Source organism: Parus major, chromosome 1 (assembly GCF_001522545.3).
Source record: "Parus major isolate Abel chromosome 1, Parus_major1.1, whole genome shotgun sequence".
Taxonomy (NCBI): Eukaryota; Metazoa; Chordata; class Aves; order Passeriformes; family Paridae; genus Parus; species Parus major.
In genome coordinates this window covers 32440402-32464856 of record NC_031768.1, presented here as the reverse complement: position 1 = coordinate 32464856, position 24455 = coordinate 32440402, and the positions used below count along the sequence as shown (strand labels likewise).

Below are 24455 nucleotides of genomic sequence, written 5' to 3'. Positions count from 1 at the left end.
TGTTGGTTGGGCCCAGGTACCGTTCTGTGCCTCACTGGAACTGTATCGGTGCACGAGAGTGCCGTGTCACTCCAGACATCGCTCAGTTGTTAGGCCCTGCTGGAGACAGGTGCAGGAGAAGCAAGAGGTTATCACAAAGGTTGTGTTTTTCACAACCAGCTTTATCAATCCTTCACTGTCTTACAGCAATACTGTGCAATTCTGACCATTTACCACAAAAGCCTTGGAGAATTAACGTAAACTATGTTATTTGTTTAGCTTCATTCTTGGAGATGTTTAAAATTCTCTTTTAGTGAGACTCTGCTAATTTACCATTTAACAGGAAACAGAATAACTTATTTGCTGTAATAATATAAATTTCCAACTATGTAGGACATAACTTGCACTTATGTAAGACCTAATAAAAGAGATCTAATCGTGAGTGTCCAAATATGTAGCTTACTGGGGTGATTCTTTTGAAAATTCTGAAATACTTTCTAACTTCATGCTTGATTTTTGTGAAACCCCACTGAATGTTTATTTCCTAATCATTATGTTAGCAGCAAAAGGAGCACTTGAATTACTGTATTATGAACTTTGGGTACGATGTAGTGTTGTTGATTGAATAACTTGATCTTCTCTCTTCTGTCAGGATGGACCCACACCAGGTTTGGGTCGTGTGATTGGAGAACTGGGAGAAGATGGCTGGATTAGAGTGCAGTGGGACACTGGAAGTACAAATTCTTACAGAATGGGAAAGGAGGGAAAATATGATCTCAAATTAGCTGAGCCACCACCTGCAACACAGCCCACAACAGAGGATTCAGATACTGAGGATGATTCTGGTAAAAGAAAAAAAAATAAATTTATATTTATATATATATAGTGGAGGCACAGTTTTAGTTGAATTTTAAAATTGGTATCTTGCAATATAAAATAGTTTTTTCACAGGAGCAAGTGCTTCATCAAAGAAAATTCATTTAATAGGTGTACACTTCTGACCAGAATCTCTCTTAATGTAACTTCACTGTGAGAAAGGAAGATAGACAAGATGGTGTCACATTTATTGCATATTCATGGCTCAGAGAAAATAGTATTATTCAGTTGAAATAGTTTCAGTTACAAATACCTGGAGGTATACATTTTGATGTATGTTAATAACATTCTGAAGTGGGATTTTTATATGCCTTAATTATACATTCAGAGGATTTCCCTATTCTTGGCAATACTTTGGAATTCTTTTCAGCTGGGTATTGCTAGAGAAAAGCTTGAAAATGTATGTGCAAAATACCTGGTTTATATTTTGTTCTTGGAGTTGTCAATAAGGAATCTTCATGTCAGATCATCTCAGAGAAAATACTTGACAAATCATTCACATAACATTTGTTTGAGAACCTTTGTGAAATAAAATAACTCAGCATTAATATATTCCTTTGCCTTTTGTGTCTCCCTTCAGAAGGAGAACAAGTTGAAAGGAATCTCCACCCTACTTCCATGATGCTGACAAGTACTGTGAACCTGTTGCAGACACTGTGTCTCTCTGCTGGTGTCCATGCTGAAGTCATGCAAAGTGATGCTACTCGGACTTTGTGTGGTCTGCTCCGTATGCTTGTGGAGAGTGGAACAATAGATAAGTCAGGTATGTTACATAGCAGCAGTCTGATTGAGCTGTGTGCTTCTGTTTTGTGCTTTGCTGTCTTGTAAGTTTGTAAATATTTTCCTACTAGTTTTTAATTCTTTTAAGGCCAAAGGCTGGAAAATGCATTGTAAGAGCTTTTAAAATCTTAATTTTTGAAAGTAATATAAGTGGTCCTGTGCATTCTTAGAATATAAGCAGTAAAAGCAGAAGAAATGCATAAGATGTGAATTGTTGACTTAGACAATTAATTTATCAGCAACCTTTTTGTGTTTGGCAACAACAGCATGACTGGGTGTGTCATACTCCTTTTTACAGCTCTTTTGTAATTTCAGAAGTAATGCTGTTAACTACTTTGAAATGAGGAAACAGCATAAGGATGAGAATTGCTTTAAAGGCATATTTTATAAAATGAATTACAGGCTCTAAAACTGAAATTAATAGTTTATGTAAAGACAGTGAAATAGCTTGGTGTTCTGGTTTGTCCAAAAAAGTCCCATGTAGCATATAGAGAACTACATAGCTGGTGAAAAAAATCAACTGTTACATGTATATATCTTTTTGTTTTTAGCTTCCTTGCCAAATAAATTAGTTTATAAAGAACAGCATAGGAGTTGGTGCACGTTGGGATTCATTCGAAGCATAGCACTCATGCCTCAGATGTGCAGCACTCTTAGTACATCTCAGTGGATAACTTTGCTAATGAAAATTGTTGAGGGGCATGAATCTTTCACTGCTGCTTCACTACAGAGACAGGTAATGTGTGTATTTCCAAATTACTTCAATAGGCAATAAAATTAGTAGACTTTAGTTGTCTTAAAAAGAAAGGTGTCTTTTACAAAACAGCTGGGAGGTGTCCATAAATCAGTTTTTAGTTAGTTGGGAAAAAGATAACATTTTCTTTATATTTAGGAATGTTTAACTTTACATCTCTTGAATTTTGAGCCTTCAGGTTGCTATGGACTCCCTCGTTTTAGTGAAAGAAAAGTCAAAATAGTGTTCCAAAATTGTTCTTCAGAAACTCACATGTAATATTTCCTCTAAGTTGAATAAATGAAAGAATAACAAGTATATTGTCAGAAAAAAGTTGTATTTCATTTAAAGTCGCCAATTTATGTATTGTCTACTGTCCCTCTTTCAACAGGAGAATGTTAATATTTAAATTACAGTCTCTCTTAAGAAGCTATAACTTTGCATCTTATTTTGTTATCGTATTTCCCTTGCCATCTTTCCCCTTGTCTCATTTCTTCTTTTAATTCTTTTATATTCTTTTTTCCTTTCTCTTTTGTCATTCATTAGCATCTTGTTAGCGCCTTTCACATTAGAGTGAAAAGAAAATTTGTTATGGAATAGCTGCCAAATTTTAAGGCTTGGGGATCAAAAGATCATATTATTCTTTTCCTCAATAAGCCATCAGAATTTAACTAAAGCCTTGTATAATAAAGGCCTGTTCATTTTTTCATGATCTTCCAGTAGATTCTTACCAGTATTTTTGATATTCTGAGACTTCTATTATCATCCAGGACTTAGTGCAGTAGAGTCATCTGTGCTGTTCAGGGAATACTCAAGAGAAAAGACCATTCCTCATGTACCAGCACCTAACAGAAGAACAACGAAAAGATGAGACCTTGAAGTTCTGTAATGACATGTTATTGACAGAAGTTTGCCAAAGAAGAGTTCTCTTCGCTGTTAGTCGCTTGTATTGGTCTTCTGGGTAGAAGATGAGGAAGCTCAAAACCTGAAATGCTCCTACTCTAAATATGCATCCTCCTCTGCTCCTTGATACTGCAGTGCTGCAACTTCCCCTGTTCCTTGTCAGTCCTGCACTGAGTGTCTGGGTTCAGAGATGCCAGCCTTTTCCTCCTGTACTGTGTTGGAGGCCCTGGTTTCACAGTGGCTACTTTTGAGTGTCACTGTGGCTGCTGTTGCCTGCCTTCCACCAGTCTGCATTATAGTTCATGAATTTTAACTGTTATAGCTTCTTTGCAGAACACTTGGAAGCTTTCATTCTGACAGACATCTTAATACTAATTTCTGAGTCTACAATCTGAACAAACTTTCCCATTCTATATTCTTATTTTTCCTATTTGTTTTTGTTTCTCAGTGTGTGTGTTTCTCATGTCCTAAGTATTGAAGAGATTGGTTCAGTATTAAAATGTGCCAACAGAATTGTTACTGACTCTGAACTGTATCCACTTCCTTTATAATATCCCTTAGCTAACTCAGGCTCAGTAGCTCTTTAATTTCCAGCTGGAAAGAAATCAGCATTGTAGAAAGAACTACAAAGGAAAGCAAACTTTACGAATGTTATTCTTCTGTACTTAATATGTTTGAGTATTTCTTTAGTATTTGGTGATGTAGACTAGAATAACACTAATTCTGTTCTCTTTTTAGATCCTTGCTGTACATTTACTGAAAGCAGTACTTCCATCCTGGGATAAAAATGAAAGGTCAAGAGACATGAAATTTCTTGTGGAAAAACTGTTTGGATTTTTAGGGAGCCTGCTTAGTACTTGTTCTTCGGATATCCCACTACTCAGAGGTAGAGGAATTTTCCCTCTTGTTTTTATGTATGGGAAGTGTGTGCCTTACACTCATAACTGTTGTGCCACTGCTTTGTCTTTCCAGAATCAACTCTGAGGAGGAGAAAGGCCAGGCCCCAAGCATCTCTAACTGCCACTCATAGTAGTACTTTAGCAGAAGAGATAGTGGCACTGCTGAGGACACTGCATTCGCTCAGCCAGTGGAATGGACTCATAAACAAGTACATCAACTCTCAGCTAACCTCCATCACCCACATCTTTGCAGGAAAACAGTCAGAAGGGGTAGTTTCCACGTTTTAAAATAAGCTCATTTTTATAGCAATCTTTCTTTTGAAATTATAAATGCTAAATCTTTGTAAACAATATTAAGCTTAATATTGAAACCATTTTTTCTATTTTTATATATATTTGTGTTGTAACTTTTAAGTTGAAATATGCGTGATTAACTTTGTATTTTAAAGCAGATAGAAGGGTATTTTTTCTCCCTACAGTTAAATTTTATTGTTCTTTGTTAGGCTGTGTTGGATGACTACTTCCCTGACACTGAGAATCCAGAGGTGGGAGCTCTGATGGCAGTCTTGGCTGTGATTGGTGGCATAGACAGTCGCTTGAGACTGGGTGGACAAGTTGTTCATGATGAATTTGGAGAAGGCACAGTGACACGCATCACCCCGAAAGGGAAAATCACTGTGCAGTTCTATGACATGCGAACGTGTAGAGTGTGCCCTCTGAATCAACTGAAACCAGTAAGTTTGTTTTGTTAAAGCTTTAACACTGGCCTGGATCCAGTAGGTTTGTTTTATTAAAGCTTTGATACTGGGAAGGTTTAAAACACTAATGTGGACCAAAGAAGACATTTGTTCTTCATTGGCTAAATGCACTGACATTCAACACACACAATGCTCTGAATGCATATCTAAGATGGTCCTTATGCAAACCTTTGTAGGACCTTTAAATCCCAATCCTCATTTGCTGGGGAGGCGAAAGGAAGAGGGATTTAAGCTGGAGTTGTTTGACTTGAGTTAAAATCCCAATTAATTGTACTGCAGTTTGTAGCTCTTAGATGAGAGGAGCATTCTGTTTAACTTGATCTGCTAACTAGTGTAGAATGTCTTGGGTATTTGCAATTTAATCTTGATATGGTTGATACAACTTTAGTGAAAGCACAGGCCAAGTGCTTGGTCTGCTTCAGAGTCAGAAGTTCTTTCTTGTTCTGACTCTGTTCTGCTTTTTCACCAAGAAGACCTGCAATTGTGTGGTACAAATACAGGCTTAGGAGCTGTGTAGGGAATAGAGATAATAGAGATCCTCTCCAGTTGTTCCTGGTCAAGAGCAGTAAGACAAATGCTACTTTTCCTCTTCTGCAGTTAATAACCATTGAAACTTTTTAATAACTTTGTGAGATTTTAGGAACACGCTTACCTGGTTTTTTTTGTTAATTTTTTTTTGTCTGGCTCTTCCCCCACTGTCTAGCTTCCAGTTGTGGCTTTTAATGTGAACAACTTGCCTTTCACTGAACCTATGCTATCCATTTGGGCTCAACTAGTAAATCTGGCTGGAAGTAAAATAGAGAAACAAAGAATGAAGTCTCCCAATCAAGGTCTTTCAGGTACAGTTGGGGGCTTTTTGCTGTTTGTTTTCATTGGAAGTTAGATGAATATGCTTTGAGAAAAATACTAGTATCAGCAAACATAGATAAGGAAAAGGATCTCCTGGAACCTTAGCTGTTTTCTTATTCAGTACTGGATAACAGGCACTTAAGAGACAAGTTTAGTTAGACACTGAATTGCTCTGCACTGTAAGTGAAATATCTTTGATGGAAAAATGTAAATAAGATTTGGGGCTGGTCTTGCTCTACTGATTTGTATAAAATATTGGGTCCAAATAACATCTCAGCTGCACTTACTGTGTTATAAATCAGCGGTATGATTGTCCAGGGTGGGAAAAGTAGGAAGGGAGTATTTTTAATACCATGAGTCATACAATATGTGCAGACTTTTGATCCATGTGCTATTTAAACTGACTCATATGAGCAGTACACAGCGAGTTAAGATGTAAACTGACGTTTGGGCTGAGGTTGTATGCATGGTAATCCTTTTTCTCTAATACAAGAGATTTCTAGCTCTAATGGCTGCTTAATATTTCTAATATTAATTTTCTAGGTCAAGTTGATCTGGATCTGCTGCGGTGCCAGCAGTTAAAGCTGTACATACTAAAAGCAGGACGAGCTCTGCTTTCTCACCAGGATACACTAAGGCAGATCTTATCTCAGCCAGCTGTTCAGGAGTGTGCATTAAATCCTGCAGGTATTTTGAAATGCTGCTTGACTGTGCTGTCTTTGTTTAGATGGTAGTAGAGTATGTGACCATAACACTTGGTAGTGGATGGTAGAAGTTCAGTTTGCTCTCTAAAGATAAAAAAATCAAAATTCATGCAAGTTTTAAGCTTCTATGTTAAAAAGATTTTGGATTTTTAACTTTAGTTTTGAAAACTAAGAACATCAGTGGCTTAATCTTAAATGCATTTTGTCTCTGGAGAGGAAATATGTGAAAAATAACAGTAAGCCCTAGAATAAGTCTCCTGATTGACTGTGTTACATAGTTTTGGTTAAAATAATATTTTTCTTTAAGAGGATGGAGCAGTTGCCTCTCCTGACATAGGGGATATGTCTCCTGAAGGACCCCAGCCTCCCATGATCCTTTTGCAGCAACTTTTGTCAGCTGCTACGCAACCGTCACCCGTGAAAGCCATATTTGACAAACAGGAGCTTGAGGTAGAGTCTGTGTTTTCTGCTAAGTAACCTAAGAAATAACTCTTTATAATTCACATTCCAGTTGAAACTTATTAATCTATAGGTTTAAAAAAGAAGTGACACTGAACCCTTTTGGGCAAATAATGTTTAATTGATGTTCACACTAAATATTCTTATTTTGCTTGGACTGATTTATTTGTTCTCCTCTAGGCTGCTGCTCTGGCGGTGTGCCAGTATTTGGCTGTAGAGTCTACACATCCTTCAACTCCGCTATTTGAAGACTGCAGCTCTAGTGAATCTACAACACCCATCACAGTGCAACATATCCGACCCACAAAAGTGAAGAAACGCAAGCAATCTCCAATTCCCCCCCTCCCCATTGTAGTTCAGCTTATGGAAATGGGATTTCCTAGGAAAAACATAGAATTTGCACTAAAATCTCTGTCGGGAACCTCTGGAAGTGCTTCTGGATTACCAGGTATTTTGTTTAGTAAAAATAATAATAGGAGGAGGGGAAGAGTTGCAAGCTGATTAAAACAGTACTTTTGAGGGACCAGTTGTTATCCTCCTTTTGGATACAATCTTAAGAATGTCAGAGTATCCCTTGGAGACAAACTGGGTTTGTTTTCTGTGTTAGGAGTGGAAGCCTTAGTTGGCTGGTTGTTGGATCACCCTGATGTTCAAATTACGGATCTTTCTGATGCTGATACTATCTCCGATGAATATTCAGATGAGGAAATAGCAGAAGAAGTGGAAGAAGCTGAAGCTGCTTGTCCTGTGGTGAGTATTGACTTAGTAAACCTAAGTTATGCTAGCTAGCTGCAAATTTTGTGATTCTTCCCTATTTGGGAAAATGTCAAGAGCGCAATGACAGCCTGCTGTCCCAAGCCTTCAAAACAGTAACAAGGATCATGTTTGCCCTGTGTTTCTAAGACTTGACATAAAACAACTAAGAATAATCCATAAATACTTCTTGAGTTAGCACAGGGGAGAGTAGAATGCAGGTAGATGTTTCATTGGTGGTAGTTCCAAGTATTCCTGATAGATGCTCTTAGTTTCTTCAAAATTACTTGATGTTATAGTGTAATACTGGTAAAGGAGTTCTCCCTTCTCCTTTCCCTTGGTCTGAAAAATAAACATATGCTACCTACAAGGAAGGACTTAAGAACTAGTTGAATAAATGGCAAAAAAGTCTATTAAATAACTTAGCCTTTTCCTTATAAAAACTTTGTCCATTTGTGGACGATAAAATTACTGTTACGGTGCCTATTGAGTGTGATGTGTTTAATGTGAAATATTAGTCATTTGTTGACTTTCAAGAACTGTTTCAGAGAAGGACTTGTCAATAAAATTAAATGGGTTTCATATTTCTGTTTATCCTTGAAGGACTTACCTTGAGTTTTCTTGCACATTTGCGATTTTGTAATTGAAATGAATGCATTATATTTTGAAGGAAATCAGCTTGACAGCTTTTGGTATCTTTATCAGTATTGCAGTGAAAAACTGCTATATATAGCTATTAATGAAAAAAAAAACCCCACATTTAATACTTGGAACAGAACAAAGTTCTCTGAAAATTCTCATTACAGTGGGAATGAAGTAGTTCTCTTAAAAAGCATTAAGCTAATCAAATCTTGAATAATTTTGAATAACTACAATTTTATTTTTTTAGCTTGATTTTCTAAAGGAGTGCTTTAAATCTCATTGTACTATCTAAAGAAAAGTCAGTAGGGTTTAGGTTAGAGATTACCATTTACTTTTTTTTTTGTTTTTTTATTTTTTTCCTCCTCCAACAAGTGTCCTAAGAAGTAGAATGTGAATGAGTATCTTCAAGGCTAATTTGAGTAGGACAAATCCTCTCTGTTCTGATTTTCTCTGACAGTCAGGTTTCATAAAAGCAACTTGCAGCTTCTTTCAAACATTTTGAAAATTTGCATCTATCTTCCTTGATAAGTAATTTTGGAAAGTAAATTTTAATTCAAAATCAAGTAGATCATCAGTGTTATCCTTATAGTGAGTTGAACCTGTTGAACTATTTTCCCATTTTTGGCATGCAGCTGGGATATTGGCTAGGATATTGTATGGGTTTATTTTTGTTGGGTTATCTTCAGTCTTTGCTAACAATTTTATTTATCTGAATTGAAAATGAACTTTTTAATTGTTTCATATTTATTTGGACTTTTTTCCAGTCAAGTGGTGCTGTTGTAACAGAGAGCCAGACCTATAAGAAACGAGCTGATTTCTTAAGCAATGATGACTATGCTGTCTATGTTAGGGAGAATATTCAGGTAAGTATGATGATCAAAATCAACAAAGAAACTGCTTTCTTGTTGGTACTGAAGCTGTTACAGAGCTGTTCTGTTGTCCTTTTTTCCCTAGGTGGGGATGATGGTTAGGTGCTGCAGAACCTACGAGGAGGTTTGTGAAGGAGATGTAGGCAAAGTTATTAAATTGGATCGAGATGGATTGCATGATCTGAACGTGCAGTGTGATTGGCAACAAAAGGGTGGTACTTACTGGGTCAGATACATCCATGTTGAGCTTTTAGGTGAGTTCACTTCTGACTGCTTTTTAACTAAAAAAGTGAGTGGTAGACTAAGGGAGATGTATTTTTGGAGGGGGAAAGCCCACTCACTATACATTTATTCTTGCATCTGCTAGGATTCCCGCCACAGAGTTCTGCCTCTCATATCAAGATAGGTGACAAAGTGCGTGTGAAAAGCTCTGTCACCACACCCAAATACAAATGGGGATCAGTTACTCACCGCAGCGTGGGCATCGTCAAAGGTGATGTGTGTTCAAAATGGGGCAGGGGGAGCTAATAAACTCAAAACCACATAGACTTTCTTCTAGACACACCTAGAAATTACTCTGTTTTGTGGAGTATTGTATGATGATAGAGAACATAGAATGCAGTTGAAGTCTGTGGTGAATTCATAGACATATACTCTGTGGCAGCCCATTTTGTTAGCATTTCCATCTGCTTTTGAGCCACCTCATTTTCACACAGGAGAAGTCTTTAAGCATCTGTGCAGCTTCCTGTTGCAGTTCTGTTTCACACTTTGAATGAACCACAAATGGTTTTCCTTTAAGAAGTAACTGTAACTTGAAGGCTTCATAAATAAGTGAGGAGAAAGTGGGGTGCACTGATGTCAGGCTGTAAGGGATATTATTGAGGCAGTCTTTGGTACACAGGTTCTTTGAAGAGGTTCAGATTTTGGTTACACTGTATTTGTGCTTAGAAGTACGAGCTTGCTTGGGAACTTCTTCTAAATAAAATTAAGAACAAATCAGAGTAGAGGAATTCAAATGGAATACTACTTTAAGGACTTTCAGCTTCATTTTATAGAGATTTGCAACACCTTTTATTTTCTCCTTGTTTTTGTCACAGCATTTAGTGCCAATGGAAAAGATGTTATTGTAGACTTTCCTCAACAATCACATTGGACTGGCTTGTTGTCAGAAATGGAATTGGTCCCCAGCATTCATCCTGGAGTCACGTAAGTGGTGATTTACTTTTTATCTTAGTCTGTAGGTGTTATCCTTTATCTTATTGTCTTGGTTCTGTTATCTTGTCTCATGTTATATCTGTGTGTGCATATATATATATATTCACTTGTTCTTTTCTTGTCAAATCAGGTGTGATGGCTGTCAGATGTTTCCTATCAATGGGCCTAGATTCAAATGCAGAAACTGTGATGATTTTGACTTCTGTGAAACATGTTTTAAAACCAGGAAGCATAACACCAGACATACTTTTGGCAGAATAAATGAACCAGGTAAGTTTTGCAGTCTAATTGTTTCTTAGATTAATTTAAAATGTGTTTATTTAAGTTGTTTTGAAAAAAGCAATTTTAAATTTCAGCTCCTTAATATCATGAAATTAGTGTTCTGATTGACCCCCAAGACATTAATAGCATTGCATGCGATGGACTACAACAAAACATTAACCCCTAAGCCTTTTTTGTAGTGTTAAAAAGTTTAAAAAATGTCTACGTGGCAGTAACTCTACATGTCAGAATGGCATTTTTACCTACACCAAGAGAAAATGTATTCTTTTCTAAACCTCCTGCCTTATGCTGTCAGCCTAGATGTATATGAATGGAATCCTCGTGGTGCCAGGGGCAACTGGAAATACCTAAGATGCTTTCTTATGCCTCTGTTGCTCTTGAGCTATTTTGCCTGTCAGTGTATGATGGCTGTTGCCTCATTTCCTCTGTGATGTTGAGGCTCCAGATGAGTGTGGTGGGAAAGGGAAGCCTTTTAAAAGGCTCAAAATCAGACTTTTTTTTTTTCCTATTTTTTTTCCTTTTGGCTTTGCATTGTTATGCAAAACTTACATTTCCTTTTATTTCTTTTTCATCCACCTGTCTAGCAATTAATCTTATCCCTAGTATTTGCATGATGATACCGAATTCTGGAGTAAATTTCTTTGTCAGTGTAGTTGTTTTGGAAAATGAATAAACCTGTTTCCCTCACTAGAGATTGTGAACATGGATTGTGTGTGCATGATGGTTTGTCTAATAGGCAAGAATGACATTCCTTTAATAAGTCAGTTGATTAGGCTGTGCAACTAGAATGGTGTGAATCTGTAATCCTTCCCCTTGCCCTGTGCAGGGCAGAAGTGGTACAGTATTCTTTTTGTCAAATTTTCTAGACTCTACAAAATCAGTGAAGGGAAGTGGAAGTAAGGAAGTAAGTTTTTGCAGGAAGGAAATCCACATCTCACTATACCACCTTCTTCTGGAACAAGATTTGAATTTTCCAGCGTTCCAAATTTCTATTTGTATTCTTTGGTAGGGGATTTTTGTTGAAAAAAGGTTTAGTTGCATGTTTTTCATATGCTGTAGGGGAGTAAAAAATTTGTCTGCTGTGGGCCATAAATGTTGATCTGTATTTTAAAGAGAAGGACCTTTTCAAGTAGCTGTCTAGTCAAGAAATTATAAAGTTGAAACTCCTGTAAAAAAATGAGCTACGCCCTTAAGGCATGAGTGTTGTGCCCTACATAGTATCACCATGACCGTATGACGTGAGCCTTTGTTCTCAAGGTAGCCCACAAACCCAAAATGTTGGATTTGTTACGTTTTCTTTCACCCTACTTATGGGTTTCAGAGGAGCAATTTTCTTTGAGAGGTGCATGCTTAATGTGTCACTTAACCGTGCAGGTCAGTCTCCCGTGTTCAGTGGGCGCTCTGGAAAGCAGCTGAAGAGACGGCACAGTAGCCAGCGGGGAATGCTGCTGGATGATTGGTCAAGGATAGTCAAGAATTTGAATGTCTCGTCCTCTGTGAATCAGGCTTCCCGTCTTATTGATGGTAGTGAGCAGTGCTGGCAGTCTTCTGGTTCACAAGGAAAGGTAACTTTAAGCCCTAAATGCTTTATTCTGGTATACCTCTTGCTTAAAAAGATCTCCGCAGAGCCTTGCCTTCTCCAGGCTGAACAACCCCAACTCTCTCAGCTTGTCTTTGTTGGAGAGGTGGTCCATCTCTCTAATTGCACTTGTGGTCCTCTTCTAATCCACTCTACCAGGTCCATGAGGGTTTTTTGTGCTGAGAACCCCAGGATGCAGCACTCCAGGTGGGGTCTCACAGGAGCAGAGTAGAGGGGTAGAATTCCCTCCCTTGACCTGCTGGTTGCTGTGCTTTTGATGCAGCCCAGGATGCAGTTGGCTTTCTGGGCTGTGGGTGCACACTGGTGAGCCATGTGCAGCTGTTCATCCACTAGAACCCCCAGCTCTCTTTCTGTGGGGCTGCTTTCCAGCCTCTTATCCTCTGGTTGGTCAGTATAAGCAGGATTACCCCATCCCAGGTGGAGAATGCCACATTTGCGCTAGTTAAATTTCATACAATTGGTGATTACTCAGCCCTTTAGTCTGTCAAGGCCTCTCTGCCTTGCAGGAAGTCAACAGCTTCTTCTGGTTTAGTGTCATTGACAAAATTGCTTAAGCTACATTTGACTCCTACATCCAGATAATTTATAAAAGGCATTGTTCCTTAGTTTATGGTTTACCAGTTTCATTGGCCTGCAGCAGTGCTTTGTGACCAGTCTAGGGACCAAGATTTGCAGCTGGGCATCTGTCCAGTGTGTTTTGATGCTCTGTTGATGGCCATGCTGAGAATATCCCCAAGTACCCTTACTCCAGGTTTTCTACAGAGTGTAACCTAATACATTATGTCCCCTTACTTAACCTCCTTTCTTAACCTGCTGTGCTTTCTGTCATCTCCCTGGTGTTGGTCTTGGCTGAAATAGTTTGCTACAACTGTTTCTCTTGTAATTGGATGTAGGACAAGCAAGAAGTTCACAAGGTCATTTCCCTTTGGCCAGTTGCCATATATTGCAGCTGTTCTGTACCAGAGATGTTTTCCATTCTTTCTTTAAAAACATCGCATATATATTCTTGTTAATCATATGGTGGTCATACCAATACTATCTAAAAATTGAATTCTGTGTTTCCACTAGCACTGGATTCGCTTGGAGATTTTTCCAGATGTTCTTGTTCACAGACTGAAGATGATAGTGGACCCTGCAGACAGCAGCTACATGCCTTCCTTAGTTGTAGTTTCAGGTATGTGTATGTTCTCTAAGAAGTCAAAAAAGATTCTTTTTTTTGCACCCAACACCAGGTATTTATCTGGTTTTTGTTAAAATAGTTACCTGTTTAATGTGCACAGCCTGTTAGTGAAACAAATGACATATCCTAAAATGTTTTTCATTCTGTGTTTTGTTTTCTAGGGGGTAATTCCTTAAATAACCTTATAGAGCTAAAGACAATCAATATAAACCCTACAGACACCACAGTGCCTCTACTCAGTGATTGTACTGAAGTAAGTGGAATTTGTATGAGAATTACTCTTGTGTGCAAGAGAAAAATATTATGCTGCAAGACATGAAAAGCATTGTTGTGATCATTAAAGCCTGGTATTTTATTTTTGCTATTAACTTACCAGTGTTTCTGGTAAATTAGTAGAAAGTTAATTATTCTAAGAATAATTTTCTAAGAATATTAAGAATTATTATTCTAAGAATAATATTCTAGGAATATTAAGAAGTTAATTATTCTAAGATAATCACAAAGTAATGGTATAATAGATATTTTAGGGGGTTTTATGTTAAATTTTGGGGATAATTTTAGAAAGCAGTGCTAATCTTTTCTAGCAAGAAGAAATGCATAATGAATTCTGTGATACTGGGAGTGAAATTTCTCATATGAATGAGGCCATATGCTAATGATAAAACATGAATTATTTAGAGCTGATATGACAGGCATTTTAAGTGACAGATTCATTTTCATAAAGTGACAAAGTCAAGCAAAAGTTCTAATTCTTTCCTATGTTTTATGAATTAACATAGAACCCAAAAGATGTCAATAGAGTATTTTTCTTCTTAGTACCACAGATATATTGAGATTGCAATCAAGCAGTGCAGAAGCTCTGGCATTGATTGCAAAATACATGGCCTCAGCATACTGGGACGTATACGTGCCGAGGATGAAGATTTGGCTGCAGTCCCTTTCCTGGCTTCTGATAATGAGGAAGAGGATGATGATAAAGCTAACACTGGGAGGTAGGTAACTGCAGTGGTGAAGGCAGGGGGCAATGGTGAAGAACCTTAGTGTCTAAATATTCCTGTAACTCTGGAGATGATTGGAGGATGAACACGTTAATTAGGTTGAATGGTTAGTAGATCCTTTGTCAATAAATACGTTTTCTGTGATGATCATGCTGGTGAGGTGTAACATTTTGTATGACTCATGCCCTTTTGCAGTATCCTTGGGGCTGGAAACTGAGCTAAAAGCTTGATGTGTTATATTTGATACATGTCATGTGGCTTGGTTTTTTGTTGTTTGTTTGGTTTTTTGTTTTTTTTTCAAATGTGGTACTGTTGTTTGAGTCCTGAAACTGTTCCAGACTGTAAAAATCAGTAAATACAGTAAAAAGGTACCTATGTTACAGCATGCTGTTTGCTCAACTGACTGTGATTTCTTTTCTCACGTTGTTCAGTCTTGTTAGAAAGAAGGCAGCTGGACTTGAATCAGCAGCTACAATAAGAACCAAAGTTTTTGTTTGGGGACTGAATGACAAAGACCAATTGGGAGGGCTAAAAGGTTCCAAGGTACGTTGTTTTTACACTGAAGTACAAAAGAGAAACAGTGAAAAAAAATGTATGAGTTACACAACTTAAAATTAATTCAGACTTAATCAGAATTTTACAGTTTATTACTGAAAGCCATAAAAAGTAGGTTTTGGTGGCTTTTTAATGTTAAGGCAAGTAGATGTCTGCTGGGTGGAAAACTGGAGAAAATTTGCATTTTGGTTGTTACTCTGAAATCTGACTTGATTTTTAGCAGCCACTCAGTCATTTATTTTAGATGATAATGAGCTAATTGTTTAAAAAATGTGTGACACTACATATTCTGTTCCTGTTGAATTTGCACGCATTAAATAACTATTGGTGAACTTTGTGTTGTACCTGGCAATTGTACTGTAGGAATTTCAGCCCAGTGTGCAGTCATTTGCATATCATTTTAATATAAGATGAGATACATTACAAATGCTTAATGAATTTAAAATACCATTCTTTAATCTGAAAATTATGTTGAGAGAATTTCTTTAATTGGTGTTCTGAAAGCATGGGACTGTATCCATGGAGAATCAAACAGCTAACTTTTCCTGTATTCTTCAGTTTTCTCAAGAAAACTTGACTAAAAGAAAGTCCCTGTTTATATTGCCTTTTGTTTTTTCTCAGGTTTTATATTCATTGTAGTTTCAGTATTAAATTTTTTTAATTGGTTTTTGTCTTTTGCCTGGCGTAATATTAATTGGCATGTGTGAATCATCTGAAAGTACCTGTTAGATCAACTGGTTTATCACTTAAGAGCTCTTATTTTTAGAGTGTGAAACATTAAAGTGAATTGTAATGATTTTTATTTCCTGTCTGCCCTAGATAAAAGTCCCTTCCTTTTCTGAAACCCTGTCTGCCTTGAATGTTGTGCAAGTAGCTGGAGGATCCAAAAGCCTTTTTGCAGGTAACATAAGTTTAAAATATATATAATTATTTAAGGGCAGAAACAGATTTTGAATTGTGGAACACTAATGGTGTTTCCAACTTTTTTCATCCTTTTAGTGACTGTAGAGGGTAAAGTGTATGCCTGTGGAGAAGCCACAAATGGAAGGCTGGGTTTAGGAATATCTAGTGGAACTGTGCCAATTCCCCGCCAGATTACAGCTCTCAGCAACTATGTGGTAAAGAAAGTGGCTGTTCACTCAGGTACTGACTATTGCTGTCCTTATATACATTAAACCTAACATATTAAACCTGAAAATAGTTGCTTTGCAGTTTTCTTGGGTGCTGTGATGCCCTAGCATATCAGGTTCTTGTTTCTAAAAGAGGTACAGGTTATTGAATTCTGTCTGTTGTATACGTCAGATTAAATCTAATGGTTCTGTTATTAAAATTTGTGAATTTAGACCATACAAGTTTTCTTATCTGCTGGAAAGTAACTTTGGTGTTTCCATTTGATTGAAAGAAAGTGTTTTCATTTTTAATATTTCCAAATGGTGGGTTTGTTTTTCTCATTATTGTTTCTTGCAGCTCTGAAAATAGAAAATTGAGTGATTATTGGTTTGGTGGGTTTTTGTTTTTTTTTAATGTGCCAGGACACCTATTGTCACAAAAGTTTTTTATTTTAAGTTAAATCACATAAAAGCTCCAGAGAATATAAGTAATGTCTGTGGAGCTGAAAGACTCATACAGTTGCATTGTAGAAGAGCAGCAAAGTCAAATTGTTGCTAAGACCTGCTTGAAAGCTCAAAAATGAAAATTTGTGTTTGCAATTTTAGGTGGCCGGCATGCTATGGCATTAACTGTTGATGGAAAGGTGTTTTCATGGGGCGAAGGAGATGATGGAAAACTTGGTCACTTCAGTCGAATGTAAGGATATCAAATTTGTCTATATTTCAGTAAGAGATTTGTGTTGAATGTTACAGCACAGCTGACCACCACTATTGACAACAACAGTATTTTTCATACAGTAGGAATAAAAAAGTATTTTAAGAAGACTTTTTTTTCCCCACAGTATGTGCCAATTGATGGTGCAGCATTTGTAGCAGCCATTTAGAAAGAAGACATTCAATTAATGTAATACTTGGGAAGATGAATGAAGTATTTTCAAATTTCTTGATGAAATTATGTATTTTTGGACATGCAATTTTTGGTTACTTCTGTAAGCTATGGTTTTCAGAGGTGCCTTGAGGAGTAAAACCATAGCAATTTTATATTCCTGAGCTGAACAGCTGTAACAGTTCATCATTTAAGCTGTCATTTTATAGCCTTTTTCTTCAGACTTCACATACTTGTTAACTAGAAATAAACTTCTTCCACTTTTTAGTAATACAGAGTTTAATCTTCCACATGACAGCTTTGAGAAAAATTTGAATTTTCTCATATTTACTTTGCATGTACCCACAGAACAGTATTTTTAAGGAAAAAACCCTCATATACAAAGCCCATGGGTAAATACTTTTATCATTTTGATGTATTTTGAGGACCTGGCCGTAATACATACAAAATTAAAATCAGACGGTTATTACATTACAGAAAATAAATGTTTATAAGGCTGGGTCAGACTAATGAAAAGGGAAGTCCAGATGAGAGTAGTATGGCTGTTTATTGCTCAACTGCCTCTTGTTTTGTGTAGTTTTACTGGAAGTGAGATTTGGAACTCCTGGGCATTTCACAGTAGCAGTATTTCCAGAGGCATGCATAATTTTAAGGAATCTTTTTAGCAATTCTGGTACAGCCAATATTAGAAAATCTTGAGTTGAATCTTCTTTGGAATTAAGGGAACACTGTATCCACATGACGAATAAATGTTAGCAGTACTCACATAGAAGTCTTGACTGTAAATTCTACTTTTGATTTATTTATTGTGAAGAACAAAGTTGGGATGGAAGTGTCATATCTTAATCTTTATGTGTGTCCACTGCTAATAAATCCCTCAACTTGGGCCAGTGACAGGAAATTGGTTTTCACTTTCTATTATGCGCTGGTTAATTAATTCATCACATTGGCATTTTGAATTTCTCACCCAAGTTTGGCAACATACACATAAAATATTCTCTAAATAAACTTTGAAGTACATTAAACCAGTGTAAACTTTGGATTTATGGTGCTGCTAAAGAATGCATCTTGGAATCAGAGTGTTACGTATTACCTTATCTTGAGATTACTGTTAGCTATTGCACAATCTATATTGCAACAGCTGGGGTATATTGTGTGGCTATTTTTTGATTAACACAGTGGATTTGTTGTTCACTTTCTCCAGGAACTGTGATAAACCCAGGCTGATAGAAGCGTTGAAAACCAAACGCATCCGTGATATTGCCTGTGGCAGTTCCCACAGTGCTGCTATTACCTCTAGTGGTGAACTGTACACCTGGGGTCTTGGAGAATATGGAAGACTAGGACACGGAGATAATACCACACAGCTGAAGCCTAAGATGGTAAAATCAATGTTTCTTGTTTCTGATTAAATGCAAACATGTTTAGCAAAAGACAGCAGCATGAAGCTAAAGTAACAAAAAACATGAAGACAGTATGAGGGCATTGTTTTGGAGTGATCTAAACTAGGTTTTGATACCCATACCTCTAGTGAAAGTAAAGCTGTTTCAGAAAGGCCAAAAAGATCCACTCTCTTTCTTGGGAAGTGATGGAAAATGGCAAGTGGTGCTTTCAGCATTGATGTCCTGCATCCACTTTGATACACAGCTGGCAGCTACCATGTAGCAGTGTTGGATTCTGAGCATCGCTGGATAGTTCTTCGCTCAGGCTGGGCACAATGACCGAGATGGGTCATAAGACCTTGGAAATGTTTGTAAGGTTTTAAAACACAGTTTCTTTGAAAAATTCTTTCTTACTCCTTCTGTTTTGTAGGTTAAAGTGCTCCTTGGCCACCGAGTCATTCAGGTTGCGTGTGGGAGCAGAGATGCTCAGACTCTCGCTTTGACGGATGAAGGTAGGAGTATCTTGTTTCAGAAGCTTTCTAGCACATGGGATTACTGTGACCATTGTTTGACCTGCAATTTGATGTTTGTTAGGTTTGGTGTTTTCTTGGGGTGATGGTGATTTTGGAAAGCTGGGCCGAGGAGGAAGTGAAGGATGCAACATTCCTCAGAACATTGAGAGACTGAATGGCCAAGGTGTTTGTCAGATTGAGTGTGGTGCACAGTTCTCGTTGGCACTGACCAAGTCAGGAGTGGTATGGACATGGTATGTTACATTTGACAGGAAGTATTAACAAATCAGTTGCTCTGTGCTGTATTTAATGGTTTTTTGACTCCATTTGTGCCTTATCTGTGTGCTTTGTCTTTTAAACTGGCAGCTCTTCCAGGTGAGCTGTATCCGTTCAATTGCTCTGTGTCTCCTAGCATGCTTTCTTATTTGCTGGACTCTGTTAGAATGCCTGGCTCTGACTGAACTACTGGCAGAAAGGGAAGATCATTTCTTCTCTTGGTCACCATGAGGACATGTAAAGGAATGTTAAGAGTGGAGATGAAAGAAGAAAACTTGAGAGCCATAGCTTGGAGAATGAAGCCAACAGTTAAAGCAGAGACTTGAGAGAGTAAGGAGGCAGGAGGGTAAGGAAGTAAGCTGAAATTCAGAGCAGATGGGAAGAACTTCCTTGGGAACACAGGAACACAACAACAGCTTGTTGCTGCTCAGAAGGCCACTGAGTTGTCAGTAATGATGCCTTGGAGCAAGAATTGGTATGAGATGATCACTGAGAGCTACTCAGATATGGTTTTATTTTTCTCCTGTTTTCCTACTTGCTTCTGCTTTGTTTTGAACACGAATCTGGCTTTTTGAATTCATAAACCTTTTTGTAAAATCTGAGAGCTTACTGCATGGCAGGTCAACTTCAGAGCACTAATCAGATCAAGGTCTTACCCCATTCTTGTGTATTAAGACTGTGACCTATTTGATGTATACCAAAACTAAGTAGACTTAAACCAATCATTTTTGTTGTGTCATCATCAGTTGCTGAATAACATGAAGACAAATCCTTGAAACTTTAGATTTTTATAGGTTACTACTGTTGTTAAAGGGGAGAGAAGTTTTTCAGAGTGGCCATTTGAAACTGTATTTCTTTCTTTCTCTACCTCCAAATTTATTTTTTTTTGTAGTGACAAAAGGAGCAAGAGGGAAGATTATTTGACAGTCTTTTTTTAAAATTAAGAACTCATGTCAAAATTCTTGTTCATTCCCTCCTTGCCCTAGTTTTTCTTAACACTGTTAAGTCTATTCAAAAATCTACATCTATTTCATGACATTACAGGTCTAAAAGGAGATTTTTGGGTCTGTTTCTGCTGGGGATGGCTGAATTGCTTTTAAACTTTTATTCTTCATGAATATGTTATGGTTTGAAGAAAAAAGTCATCACTTCTGTGTTATAACTTCAGGTAGATAACAGTACTCTAGATCTTGTTTCTCTCCAGCATGATATAACCTTTCTTCAGAAAAATTGGTGGTGAGCAAAAGAACTGAGTGAGTGGTTACTAAAAACATAGTGGAAAAATATCAGGGTTTTTTTCTTCTTTATTGATATTCTTGGTAGAGGCATTTTAAGGTGTTTACATTACTTTTGTGTATGCTCTTCTTTTTAGTGCAGTTTTTGTATACCAATTTTGGAAGAATTTAAATTCTGGAGACTTAAGAATCTATATTGAGGCTTCCAGCAATGTGAAAAAAATAAATTCTGAAAGCATTTTTAGTTCCCTATGTATTTTTTCTGTAGAAGCAGACCTAGGTTAAAGGTTCTGTTGTTGTTGAGTTTATCTTCTGTAGTTAAATATGACCAAGTCTCATCAAATGACATTAATTTTGTGTTTATAATTGCAGTGTTTCTGCAGCAGAGGAAATGAAATGTAATGCCAGTTGCTTTGCATTTAAAAAATAGTCGTAGTCATGCTCTTCTGTATTGATGTGAAAAGCTACAGTAATAGAACTGCAGTTATCCTCATTTTTATGAGGGATTCTTGGTATTCAGTTCAGAAGCATTTGCTAGTTAGTGTGTGTGTTTGAGGCAGGGATGAATGGAGTATATTCAGTTGGGAATCTGCATGGAGGAGGAGTGTGTAAACAGTCCAGCTGTTCTGAATGTCACATTTACTGTCTGTTACAGGGGTAAGGGTGACTACTTCAGGCTAGGCCATGGCACAGATGTGCATGTACGAAAGCCACAGGTTGTGGAAGGACTGAGGGGCAAAAAGATTGTGCACGTGGCTGTGGGAGCACTCCACTGTCTGGCAGTGACTGACACTGGACAGGTATGTTGTGCATCACCTTCCTTTCCCCTCTTTCCTTGATGCAGAAAGGAATAAACTGTTTATTATATATAACTGCTGGTATAACAGTATGTATAACAGTTATATAGTTACGTATAACAGTATAGGTGCTGATTAAATGAAATAAAAAGTTCTAATTTTATTTATTTGCTTTTAAAAGTCCTGAATAAATATAAGCATGATTTTAATTTAAACTATTAGTATTGGAGCTGAAATATTTTTGTCATAGTAACTTTTGTAGCGTTTTCCTTGTATTAGCTCATCATCAGCTTTCTGCTTCTTACTCTGGAAATACAGCAGCAGTCATAGTATTCTTGAGAGATTTTTCAGCTTTATAATATTGCTTCAGATCTGCAGTGTAATTACTAAGCAATTGATTCTTCTAACTTACTATGAACATTGAGTGACTTGCGAATCAACTGATCAATTATGATTCAGTAATAATTTATGAACCATCTGATACCTTTATCAGATGCATTGATTGTTTTTTCTTCTTTTAATGTATGATAATGCCTGCATTATTTAATGGAGGGGGGGGGAATGTCTTGACAATAGATTGTCTAAAGTGTCCTAGATTACTAGCAAACATTTTTTTTAGGAATTTTTAAGAAAGCATTGAAAGGAGATAAGCAGTGGAGCTGAGTAATTAGTGGAAATTTTCTCTGACAGGTTTATGCTTGGGGTGACAATGACCATGGGCAACAAGGCAATGGAACTACTACAGTCAATAGAAAACCCACTCTTGTCCAGGGCTTGGAAGGCCAGAAAATCACTCGGGTTGCTTGTGGGTCTTCCCACAGTGTGGCATGGACAACGGTGGATGTAGCTACACCATCTGTTCATGAGCCAGTCCTTTTCCAGACAGCGAGGGACCCTTTAGGTGCTTCTTATCTTGGTTGGTATTTGCTGCCTTAAACTTGTCTTCCTTAACTGTCATTGGAGTGTCTGTTTCGTGTGTGATTCAATAGGTGATAGAAGAGTGCAAAAGAAAATGGTTTCAAAAAAAATAAATCACGAAACAGCAAAATACACTTCTGGTTAAACTCTTCTTGAAAGTGGAACTTGTAAATTAAAATGCAACCTGCTTTCTCAAACACTCCAATGAGTTACTCTTTATGGAGGTAATAATAGATGAATGCTACACTAATAGTAATCTTCTTACACATTTCCTCTTGTTTCTAATGTAGGTGACTTAAGAATTAGGGAACCAAAGCAGCAGTGTTTAGTGTTGAATATAAAAGCATCTAACATCTTGCTAATTAAGCTTTCATGAGCAAGGCAACTTGTATCTAATGGATATTCTTGCTATTTCAGAATGTTTGTGTAAGTAAAACTTGTTTTAGGTGCTGATCAGTAAAATATTTTTATCTGTATTACCTTAATCCTCATAAGTAAGTAACAAGATCAAATACTATTTTATGAAAGCCCTTGTTGAAAAGCTTCAGTATTAACTTTAATATTACAAGTGTAGGCACTGCAGTTTAAAAATCTCCTGTAGAGTTAGTTCAAGTCATCTCTTCTGATTTAACAAGAAGTTGGATAAACCATTTCCTTTTATGTATTATGCCATTAAAAAGTGCTTACCTTCTCTTTCCCCCTGCCTCTTTTTAGGTGTTCCTTCAGATGCAGATTCTTCTGCTGCCAGTAACAAAATCAGTGGGGCGAACAGTTCCAAGCCGAATCGCCCTTCCCTTGCTAAGATTCTCCTGTCACTTGATGGGAATGTTGCCAAACAGCAGGCATTGTCTCACATACTGATTGCATTACAAATCATGTATGCCAGGTAGGCATGGGAACATTCTTTCTGTTGCAGAGCAAAAGATGACACAGCTTACCATCTATTAGGGACTGTTGAGTCAGGTATAAATTGTTTCATCAAGTTTGATGTCCTCAGGATAGGCCTAAGCTTCATTTAAATTTTCTTTTGATGTCGATGTTAGCTTTGTTGTTACGTTTACAGAAGTTTCCATTGTCTGGGGAAAAAAATCATTCATTCAGAAATGCTCAAGTAAATAATGTACAAGCCGTGTAAGTAAATCATGATGGGTGGTACAGAGGAAGCAGTAGAGGGCAGAGTGGAAATAACAATAAAACTTTGCAGTGCTGTCATGGTTAATAGAGAACAGAGTATTTCTGCTCAAATTTGTACAGAGGAACTCATGTTAAATACTGAAGCTTCAGGCCCAGAGAAGAATAACAATGGACTACTGTTTAAATTCTAGAGCTTGGAAGCCTTACCTTATTTCATTAAGACAAGCTAATAAAATTTTTCAAGTTCAACAAGGGTGTATAATTAGGTTTATGTTAATCCACCCTAAATGATTTCAGGGACGCAGTTGTTGGAGCATTGATGCCTGCAAGTATGATTGCACCAGTAGAATGTCCCTCTTCATCGCCAGCCCCCCCAGCAGATGCCACTTCTGCAGGAAGCCCTGCAAATGGAGATGAGTGTGTGCTTGTAGGAGATATTGAGGAGAGGCTGAGTCCAAACCCTTGGCAGGACAGGAGAGGGGAGGTAAAGTGTCACATTATTTTTTTTCATTAGTTTTAGCAGTAAGGCTGATAAATATCTCAACTAGTCTGACAGTTGCAGAGAATAAAAAATTCCTTCATGCTCTGATTTCAGTACTAGATTCTCTGCACATGTCACATTTGAAAAAAATAAAGTTTTAGTGTAAGATCAGTTTTAAACTGTCAGAAAGCATTGTGTCATTTAAATGCAATCATGATGATTTTTAGCAATATTTTAGAGATATTGAATTCATCTTACAGGAGAGATAGTAAAAGAAAGTCAAGAATAGCAGAATATTTGACCATTATTTAAGGAAATTTAGTTGTAAACTTAGATCAACTAATGTTGACACAAGACCCTGAATGAAATTCTACTATGTTGATTCTCAACTGCTAACAAAAGCAGAAAAAAGAAAAGGTTTGCTACTGAAGAGGTCTTTTGCATTTATAAACAGTGAACTTCATATGTATTGGCAGGGCTTGCCTTCTGCTTTTGTAGACTTTTCTACAGGCAGATGTTTAGTTCTTTTTTGTTTTTGTAGCAGCTGGCACTGAGGGGAGTGTTTGTTGTTTTACCCACACTGGGAACATAAAATAGAAGCTAAAAATAAAGGCAGTGAATCTGTTGGTTTTGAATTTAGGGCTGTTTTTAAATTGCTGCTGTCTTTGAGCACTAGCCCTTCTAATAAACA

At 37.2% G+C, this 24455-nt stretch overlaps 1 protein-coding gene across 4 annotated transcripts in view; it reads left to right on the top strand.

Moving 5' to 3' along the window:
• The window catches only part of HERC2 (HECT and RLD domain containing E3 ubiquitin protein ligase 2), a 102443-nt gene that overhangs the window by 51451 nt on the left and 26537 nt on the right, over positions 1 to 24455 (top strand). For all 4 annotated transcript variants that reach the window (XR_004496946.1, XM_015626999.3, XM_015626978.3 and 1 more), the window contains exons 37-67: positions 632 to 824; positions 1436 to 1618; positions 2187 to 2371; positions 4010 to 4157; positions 4244 to 4440; positions 4674 to 4904; positions 5632 to 5767; positions 6321 to 6464; positions 6789 to 6931; positions 7121 to 7388; positions 7548 to 7690; positions 9100 to 9198; positions 9290 to 9458; positions 9572 to 9697; positions 10302 to 10410; positions 10550 to 10689; positions 12076 to 12266; positions 13370 to 13475; positions 13643 to 13734; positions 14298 to 14473; positions 14911 to 15022; positions 15854 to 15935; positions 16034 to 16177; positions 16750 to 16840; positions 18234 to 18411; positions 18842 to 18923; positions 19006 to 19177; positions 21090 to 21234; positions 21922 to 22147; positions 22864 to 23035; positions 23581 to 23767. Coding sequence is in view for 3 of the 4 variants with exons in the window: in XM_015626999.3 (XP_015482485.1) it covers positions 632 to 824; positions 1436 to 1618; positions 2187 to 2371; positions 4010 to 4157; positions 4244 to 4440; positions 4674 to 4904; positions 5632 to 5767; positions 6321 to 6464; positions 6789 to 6931; positions 7121 to 7388; positions 7548 to 7690; positions 9100 to 9198; positions 9290 to 9458; positions 9572 to 9697; positions 10302 to 10410; positions 10550 to 10689; positions 12076 to 12266; positions 13370 to 13475; positions 13643 to 13734; positions 14298 to 14473; positions 14911 to 15022; positions 15854 to 15935; positions 16034 to 16177; positions 16750 to 16840; positions 18234 to 18411; positions 18842 to 18923; positions 19006 to 19177; positions 21090 to 21234; positions 21922 to 22147; positions 22864 to 23035; positions 23581 to 23767 (4770 nt within the window). In the remaining variant the exon portion in view is untranslated. The remainder of the gene's footprint in view (positions 1 to 631; positions 825 to 1435; positions 1619 to 2186; positions 2372 to 4009; positions 4158 to 4243; positions 4441 to 4673; positions 4905 to 5631; positions 5768 to 6320; positions 6465 to 6788; positions 6932 to 7120; positions 7389 to 7547; positions 7691 to 9099; positions 9199 to 9289; positions 9459 to 9571; positions 9698 to 10301; positions 10411 to 10549; positions 10690 to 12075; positions 12267 to 13369; positions 13476 to 13642; positions 13735 to 14297; positions 14474 to 14910; positions 15023 to 15853; positions 15936 to 16033; positions 16178 to 16749; positions 16841 to 18233; positions 18412 to 18841; positions 18924 to 19005; positions 19178 to 21089; positions 21235 to 21921; positions 22148 to 22863; positions 23036 to 23580; positions 23768 to 24455) is intronic.